This window comes from Nerophis ophidion, linkage group LG03, assembly GCF_033978795.1.
Source record: "Nerophis ophidion isolate RoL-2023_Sa linkage group LG03, RoL_Noph_v1.0, whole genome shotgun sequence".
Classification (NCBI taxonomy): domain Eukaryota; kingdom Metazoa; phylum Chordata; class Actinopteri; order Syngnathiformes; family Syngnathidae; genus Nerophis; species Nerophis ophidion.
The window spans coordinates 31,474,743-31,484,383 of record NC_084613.1 but is presented as its reverse complement, the minus strand read 5'-3'; the positions used below and the strand labels follow the sequence as shown (position 1 = coordinate 31,484,383).

Below are 9,641 nucleotides of genomic sequence, written 5' to 3'. Positions count from 1 at the left end.
TTTACCTGCGGGCCACTGGACTCTTTCGGGCTACAATAGTGGGCGGATTTGGGGGCGGGGTGTATATTGTAGCCCGGAAGAGTTAGGGCTGCATGGGATTCTGGGTATTTTCTCTGTTGTGTTCATGTTGTTTTACGGTGCGGATGTTCTCCCAAAATGTGTTTGCCATTCTTGTTTGGTGTGGGTTCACAGTGTGGCACATACTTGTAACAGTGTTAAAGTTGTTTAGACGGCCACCCTCAGTGTGACCTGTGTGGCAGTTGACCAACTTTGTCTTTCAATCTCTTACTGTCTCCAGAAGCCAAATACATCATGTAAATGGGCCGCCATGCTGTTTGTACAGGTTGTAAAGGACGTTACAGACAGCGCCTCCGCGGTGACCCCTTACTATTGCTATTTGAGTGAAATTCCGGAGAATGATTACTCCTTAAGGGGCACTGAAAACTGTGAGTCTCCCGGTAAAATCGAGGGTATACAAATATAACCATGTAAGGCGCCATTCATTTAAAACTCGTGGGCTGCACCAACATTTACATTTTCATACTAAGGTGCGGGCCGCGTGTTTGAGACCCCTGTTTTAGTCAGTAACCCTACATTTTTATATTTTATAAATAATAAACCAAGTTGTGGTAGTAGTTTAGTCAGTAGTTTAGTCATGGATGTACACTGTATAGTGGTTAGGGTTAGGGTTGGACTGATTTGAGGGCAATACTCAGTTATATTGTCCCGACTACAAATGAATAGATTTACATAAGTATTTAATAAATTATTTTGACACCAAAAACATGTATTTGCACCCATTGATTTGCAAAATGTGCACCACACATTATTCAAATATATAGCTGGAAGCAATTTGCAAAAAGATTGCGCATTATACAAATTGCTCACATTGGTATTGTGCCTATAACAGTGTTTTTCAACCACTGTGCCGCGGCACACTACTGTGCTGTGAGATACGATCGGGTGTGCCGTGGGAGATGATCTAATTTCACCTATTTGGGGTAAAAAATGTTTTTTTGCAAACCAGTAATTGTAGTCTGCAAATGATGTGTTGTTGTTGAGTGTCGGTGTTGTCTAGAATAACCGTGTAATAATCTCCCATATCAGTAGGTGGCAGCCGGTAGCTAATTGCTTTGTAGATGTAGCAAACAGCAGCAGGCAGTGTGAAGGTAAAAAAGGTATTTAATGCTTAAACAAAAAAATAAACAAAAGGTGAATGCCCCTAAGATAAGGCATTGAAGCTTAGGGAAGGCTAAAACTGAACTACAAAGTAAACAAAACCAGAATGCTGGACGACAGCAAAGATTTACTGGGAAGCAAAGACGGCGTCCACAAGGTACATCCGTACATGACAATCAACAATGTCCCCACAAAGAAGGATAATCCATCCATTTTTCTAACGGTTATTCCCTTCAGGGTCACGGGGGACACTGGAGCCTATCTCAGCTACAATCGGGCGGAAAGCGGGGTACACCCTGGACAAGTCGCCACCTCATCACAAAGTAAAATCAACTGAAATATTCTTGATTGCTAAAACAAAGTATATGCGGGAAATATCGCTCAAAGGAAGACATGAAACTGCTGCAGAAAAATGCCCAAAAAATAGGAGCGCAAGACAAGAAGTAAAACACTACACACAGGAAAACCGCCAAAAATACAAAAAAGGTCAGGGTGTGATGTGACAGGTGGTGACAGTACACCTACTTTGAGACAAGAGCTATAGTGATACATGCTTGCTTATGCTTAAAAGTCATATCCAACAATTGCGACAACGACATTTTACTGTCAACTGAGTTTCGTTTTTTTTGTGATTTCTGCTGGTGGTGTGCCTCTGCGTTTTTCCAACGCAAAAAATGTGCCTTGGCTCAAAAAAGGTTGAAAAACACTGGCCTACAACATGGTCAACATCCGACATGTTGATGGCCATTGACACGTGGAAGTTGACTTGCAATGGCCGGAAGTGGAACTACGCTCACAGAAAAGAGACCAAAGTGAGGGCATTCACGAAATTATGAAATCGGTTATTATTGTCGTGTTGCATGCAACATGAAAGTCGATTTCTTAAAGTGATACCCGAATTCTCCCATTGGGATAATGATAAACATGGATGTTGACTTGGAATGAACAGAAGTGGAAATACGGTCCCAGACATTAGAGCAAGGGTGTCAAACTCATTTTAGATCGGGGGCCACGTGGAGAAAAATCTACTCCCAAGTGGGCCGGACTGGAAAAATCCCTGCATGATAACTTAAAAATAAAGACACCTTCAGATTTTTTTTTGTGTTTAAAAATAGAAGAAGCACATTCTGAAAATGTACAAATCATAATGTTGTTGTTTTTTTACTCTTACATGTTGCAGTTAATAGTATTCTATCTTTATTTGTCGTTATTTATATCCTGAATGAATGATGTGATAATGTTCATCAGTCAACTCAATGGTGTTCATTTTCAATGAATCAGGATAAAAAAATATCAAAATCAAATGACAGAATGCCATGTATGTAGTTGGATCATTTTCCTCGAATGATGTACTAATATCATGTGGTTTATTTTGTACATATGTACCATCATCTACATAGATACAAAGAATTGCTATTGCAACATCCAGTAGACACATGTAGAAAAGCTGTTTCTTTCATTCAAAAATTTCAGGTTAATTTGTATACTTAGCAAACTCATCCCGCAGGCCGGGTAAAACCTGTTCGCGGGCCTGATCCGGCCCACGGGCCGTACATTTGACACCCCTGCATTAGACCAAAGTGAGCACATATACAAAAGAAGGGATTTAATTTGACATATTTATGAAATATACCCGTCTGGAAATGACTATGAATATTGTTGTGTTGCAAGTTGATGTTTTAAAGTCAAACCCCAATAAATACAATCTTGGAAAGAGGTTAAAAAATACAAAAACCTTTAAAAAGATTTCCTTTTTTAGATTAATTAAAGTTGTTTTAGATAGGCCCATTTTTTTAAATTTTTTTTTTAGTATTTTAATCGTATTAAATATTTATAGTTTCTATTTTACTTTTTTTAATGTAGATTATACTTGACACATGCTAACCTTTTTAGCTAATTTTGCAGTTGTACATTTCTGTCATATCACTTGGTACCTGACACATCCATCCATCCTTTTTCTACCGCTTTGTCCCTTTTTAGGGTCGCGGGGGGTCGCTGAAGCCTATCTCAGCTGTGCTAACTGTAAAGGCCTACTGAAATGAGATTTTCTTATTCAAACGGGAATAGCAGGTCCATTCTATAGTCATACTTGATCATTTCACGATATTGCCCTATTTTTGCTGAAAGGATTTAGTAGAGAACATCGACGGTAAAGTTCGCAACTTTTGGTCGCTAATAGAAAAGCCCTGCCTGTACCTGAAGTATGTGCGAGTGATGTCACGAGTTGCAGGGCCCCACACATATTCACATTGTTTTTAATGGGAGCCACCAGCAGTAATAGCAATTCGAACTGAGAAAGCGACAACTTCCCCATTAATTTGAGTGAGGATGAAAGATTTGTGAATTAGGATATTGATAGTGAAGGAATAGAAAAAGCCTATCTCAGCTGTGCTAACTGTTGAGGTCTACTGAAATGAGATTTTCCTATTCAAATGGGAATAGCAGGTCCATTCTATGTGTCATACTTGATCAATTCGCGATATTGGCATATTTTTGCTGAAAGGATTTAGTAGAGAACATCGACGATAAATTTCGCAACTTTTGGTCGCTAATAGAAAAGCCCTGCCTGTACCGGAAGTATGTGCGAGTGACGTCACGAGTTGCAGGGCCCCACACATATTCACATTGTTTTTAATGGGAGCCACCAGCAGTAAGAGCAATTCGGACCAAGTAATCGACAATTTCCCCTTTAATTTGAGTGAGGATGAAAGATTCGTGAATTACGATATTGATAGTGAAGGAATAGAAAGGGGAAAAAAAGCGACGGCTCCGGGCGACGGCAGTGTGAGCGTTTCAGATGTAATTAGACACATTTACTAGGATAATTCTGGAAGATCCCTTATCTGCTTATTGTTTTAATAGTGTTTTAGTGAGATTTAAAATTTTTTAAAAGATTGTAAAGACAAACCTCGAGGTCGGATGGCTGCGGTGAACACAAAGTGTCTCAGAGAGGGAAGCCGAGGAGCCAAGCTCACAGCTGCCGCTGCTGCAGGATGACGAATAATCCAATGATTTCTCCGGTAAGTTATATATCACAATTTCCCCATCCAAAAACATGCTGGTTGACGTAGAGAAAACATGTTCGCTTGACCGCTCCGCTTCACAACAAACAAAGAAACATCGGCTGTGTCTCTGTGCTAAAGACAGCTGCAATCCACCACTATCCACCAACAGCATTGTTCTTTATAGCCTCCATTATTAAATGAACTAATTGCAAAAGATTCAGCAACACAGATGTCCAAAATACTGTGTAATTACTGTATGTGGTTAAAGCAGACGACTTTTAGCCGCGACTGGTGCAGCTGCTAATATTTCCTGACAGTCAGTGACGTCACGCGTACGCGTCATCATTCCGCGACGTTTTCAACAAAAAACTCGCGGGAAATTTAAAATTGCAATTTAGTAAACTAAAACGGCCGTATTGGCATGTGTTGCAATGTTAATATTTCATCATTGATATATAAGCTATCTGACTGCGTGGTCGGTAGTAGTGGGTTTCAGTAGGCCTTTACCTTGCTATTGCAAGCATGTTAGTTCTAACTTTTTTTTAGGCTATTTTCGCAGCCGTACACCTCCGTCATATAACTTGGTACTTAACACAAGCTAACCTTTTTAGCTAATTTTGCAGTTGTACACCCCAGGATCATATACTTGACACACGCTAACTGTTAGCATGCTAATGTAAGCATGTTGGCATGCTATCACTAATATGCTAACTTTTTTTGGGCTAATTTTGCTGCCGTACACCTGCTTCATATAACTTGATATCTGACATATGCTAACTGTTAACTTGCTATTGCTAGCATGTTAGCATGCTGTCATTAGTGTGCAGAGGTGGGTAGTAACGCGCTACATTTACTCCGTTACGTCTACTTGAGTAACTTTTGGGATAAATTGTACTTCTAGGAGTAGTTTTTATGCAACATACTTTTACTTTTACTTGAGTATATTTATAGAGAAGAAACGCTACTTTTACTCTCCTCCATTTATCTACATTCAGCTCGCTACTCGCTACTTTTTTTTATCGATCTATTAATGTTTTTTGTTTTGTTTTTTCAAAGTAGGATCTATTCATGCCTGCGTTTCACCAATCACATGCAGTCACTGGTGACGTTGGACCAATCAAACAGAGCCAAGCGGTCACATGACCGTCACACGTAAACCCGATTTAAGCAAGTTGAAAAATTTACTGGGGTGGTCAATTGTACGGAATATGTACTGTACTGTGCAATCTACTAATAAAAGTTTTAATCAATCAAAAGTGTAAAGGAAAAAAGACACTTTTTATTTCAACCGTACTTCCCGTCGAAAGCCTAAAGACTAATCGCACAGTTCCTGTCTTCACAATAAAAGTGCCGCTCCATCGCGCCTGCGCTAACAAAATAAGGGTCTCCGAAAGCCAGAGCATACAAGCTAGCAAACTACGGAGTTTGCCGCCAATGTATTTCTTGTAAAGTGTATAAAAACGAATATGGAAGCTGGACTAATAAGATGCCAAAAACCAACGAGTTTCATGTGGTATTGGACAGAAAGGAGGAACTTTTTTTTCTCCATTTGAAAACGTGGACGTTACAGCACATACTGTCTGATTCCAATCGATGCAAGTCATCAGAATCAGGTAATACACCAACTTAAATTCTTGTCTTCATGAAAAATAGAAATCTATATGTTAAACATGCATGTATATTCATTAAAACACCTTTAACATGTGAACAAAAACGGCAAAATAATATAAATTATATACTGTGTATATATATATATATATATATATATATATATATACAGTATATGCTATGTGTGTGTATGTATATGATATATGTATATATGAGGTAGATCACCTCGACTTGGTCATTTATTAAGTAATTGATTAACTTTAAAAATCTTATTGGGGTGTTACCATTTAGTGGTCAATTGTATGAAAATATGTACTGTACTGTGCAATCTACTAATACAAGTATCAATCAATCAATCAATCAATGTCTACTAAACCCATGGTGCTGTCAAGTTATTGTGGCTCAATGTGCCTTATTTTTAATTTTATTTTAATGTAGTATTATTTAATATATATTATTGTTTTAGTTGCTTAAGAGATATTCCTGGCTCTGAATTTGCTCATTGCTATTTTTATGTTTTTGTGCATTATTTGTTGCCGTAATCATTAAACAAACAGGTTACTCATCAGTTACTCAGTACTTGATTAGTTTTTTCATAACATACTTTTTACTTTTACTCAAGTAAATATTTGGGTGACTACTCCTTACTTTTACTTGAGTAATAAATCTCCAAAGTAACAGTACTCTTACTTGAGTACAATTTCTGGCTACTCTACCCACCTCTGTTAGTGTGCTAACGTGTTTGACTAATTTTGCACCCGTACACCTCAAAGTTAAAGTTAAAGTTAAAATGATTGTCACCAACACACCACACACGAGGTGTGGTGAAATTTGTCCTCTGCATTTGACCCATCCCCTTGGCCTTGCACATGCCCATGGGAGGTGAGGGGAGCAGTGGGCAGCAGCTTTAAGCAGCAGTGGCCGCGCCCAGGAATCATTTTTGGTGATTAAACCCCCAATGGGTCCCATTTTTATAGTATTTGGTATGACTCGGCCGGGGTTTGAACTCACAACCTACCGATCTCAAGGCGGACACTCTAACTACTAGGCCACTTTTGTACTTGACACAAGCTAACACTTTTTAGCTAATTTTGCAGCCATACACCTCAGAGTCAAATTCTTGACATAATCTAACTGTTAGCATTAGTATGTTAAACTTTTTAGCAAATTTTGCAGCTGTACGTTTTAGAGTCATATAACTTTGTACCTGACTCATGCTCACTGATAGCATGCTAACATAAGGATTTTAACATGCTAGCATTAGTATGTTAACTTTTTTAGTTAATTTGGCAGCTGTACGCCTCAGAGTCATATAACATTGTACCCGACTCATGCTAACATAAGCATGTTAACATGCTAACATTAGTATGTTAACCTTTTTAGCTAATTTTGCAGCTGTACGCCTCAGAGTCATATAACTCTGTACCTGACTCATACCAATGTTGGCTCATACCATGCTAACATTGGTATGTTAACTTTTCAGCTAATATTGCAGCCGTACAACTCAGAGTCATATAGCTTGGTAGCTAATTTGGCATGTTTAAAGCTAAGAATCATGGATTCCGTTACTTGAGCCCTTCTTGGTTCAGTTTGGCTGCCGTTCTCCAACAGCCATTTCAGCTGCAGCATTGGTGCAGTCAGCCGCCAGTTCTACAGACATGGCTTCTTGTAGTTGTCAATAAAGTCCTGACACGTTGTACATGTTTGCAGCCGTGCAGAAATATGGCAAGCCAGCCGTCCGCCCTGAAGGAGTTCTGCACCCTTCAGCACCTGCTGCACGCAATCCCCACTAAAGTATGATTGACAAGTGGTCCTGGTGAATGATGTAGATAGCGTTTATGGCCAGCAGATGGTGCTAAGGTTGTGGCCTGTCCTACAGGTGCAGAGAGGTTTCAGCTCGGTTTTGGTCTACCTGACGGCGGTGGACAGCAGCCGGGACTTTGTGGCGGTGGGCAGCAGCATCGGCATGCTGTACCTGTACTGTCGCCGCCTGGCGCACATGAACAAGTACAGCCTGGAGGTTGGAGACGTCTCTTCTGCCGCAATGGCCGCCAGTCTGGTGCTCGTCACGTGTGTATGTGTGTCCAGGGAAAGGCTGACGCCATCACGGCCGTGAAGCTGCTGAGCTGCTTTGATGACCTGGTCGCCGTGGGAACCGCGTCAGGCCACGTGGCCGTCTTCCAGCTGGTATCCCCGCTTCCGGGTCGCAACAAACAGGTGGGGGACATGTTGGAGAGCGGGAGGTGAGGAAGTAGCAAGACGTGACGGCTGTCCTGTCCGCAGCTGAGGCGTCTGGACGTGGAGGGTCTGCACAAGGGGACGGTGACATCGCTGGTCTGGAGCACCAACGGCATGAAGCTCTTCTCCGGGGATGACCGAGGACGCGTGGTCTTCTCTGCTCTGGACTTGGATCAGGTGACGGCACAACTCTGCAGGTAACCTCCGGGTGAGCACTGGGCGGCGCCGCAACCTGCCTGACCGCACGCACGTGCACACCGCGCGCAGGGCACGTGCACGCCTGTGCTGTTGTTGCAGGAGTCGAGCGGCGTGGTCCAGTTGGACTACAGTCGCCAGGTGCTGCTCGTCTCAACGCTGCACCGGTCTCTGCTCTACTGCACCCAGAAACAGGAAGTCCTGCAGCTGGGCGCCAAACCCCGCAAGAGGTACTGTACATACACACGCCACATCCAGAAAATTGTCTATACACCTTACTTTAGGTGTACACACAAGTCACATTCAGAAAGTTGTCTATACACCTGACTTTTAGGTGTATGCACACGTCACGTACAGAAAGTTGTCTACACACCTGACTTTTAGGTGTACACAAACGTCACGTACAGAAAGTTGTCTACACACCTGACTTTTAGGTGTACACAAACGTCACATACAGAAAATTGTCTACACACCTGACATTTGGGTGTACACATGTCACGTACAGAAAGTTGTCTACACACCTGACTTTTAGGTGTACACACACACGTCAAGTACAGAAAATTGTCTACACACCTGACTTTCAGGTGTACACACACGTCACGTACAGAAAGTTGTCTACACACCTGACTTTTAGGTGTACACACACGTCACGTACAGAAAGTTGTCTACACATCTGACTTTTAGGTGTACACACACGTCACGTACATAAAGTTGTCTACACACCTGACTTTTAGGTGTACACACACGTCACGTACATAAAGTTGTCTACACACCTGACTTTTAGGTGTACACGCACGTCACGTACAGAAAGTTGTCTACACATCTGACTTTTAGGTGTACACACGTCACATACATAAAGTTGTCTACACACCTGACTTTTAGGTGTACACACACGTCACGTACATAAAGTTGCCTACACACCTGACTTTTAGGTGTACACAAACATCACATACAGAAAATTGTCTACACACCTGACTTTTAGGTGTACACACACGTCACGTACATAAAGTTGTCTACACACCTGACTTTTAGGTGTACACAAACATCACATACAGAAAATTGTCTATACACCTGACTTTTGGGTGTACACACACGTCACGTACAGAAAGTTATCTACACACCTGACTTTTAGGTGTACACACACGTCACGTACAGAAAGTTGTCTACACACCTGACATTTAGGTGTACACAAACGTCACGTACAGAAAGTTGTCTACACACCTGACTTTTAGGTGTACACATGTCACATACAGAAAGTTGTCTACACACCTGACTTTTAGGTGTACACAAACGTCACATACAGAAAATTGTCTATACACCTGACTTTTAGGTGTACACAAAAGTCACATACAGAAAATTGTCTATACACCTGACTTTTAGGTGTACACACACGTCATGTACAGACAATTGTCTACA

The 9,641-nt window shown here is 41.2% G+C and overlaps 1 protein-coding gene across 2 annotated transcripts in view; it reads left to right on the top strand.

The window, feature by feature from the left end:
* tecpr2 (tectonin beta-propeller repeat containing 2) overlaps window positions 1-9,641 on the top strand; it is a 34,315-nt gene that overhangs the window by 1,156 nt on the left and 23,518 nt on the right. Inside the window, exons 2-6 of one of the 2 annotated variants that reach the window (XM_061894858.1) lie at window positions 7,503-7,586; window positions 7,672-7,812; window positions 7,881-8,009; window positions 8,076-8,207; window positions 8,298-8,455. In XM_061894858.1, coding sequence (XP_061750842.1) covers window positions 7,515-7,586; window positions 7,672-7,812; window positions 7,881-8,009; window positions 8,076-8,207; window positions 8,298-8,455 — 632 coding nt within the window. In that variant the 5' untranslated portion in view covers window positions 7,503-7,514. The remainder of the gene's footprint in view (window positions 1-7,502; window positions 7,587-7,671; window positions 7,813-7,880; window positions 8,010-8,075; window positions 8,208-8,297; window positions 8,456-9,641) is intronic. The other variant, XM_061894859.1, reaches the window with a different exon arrangement.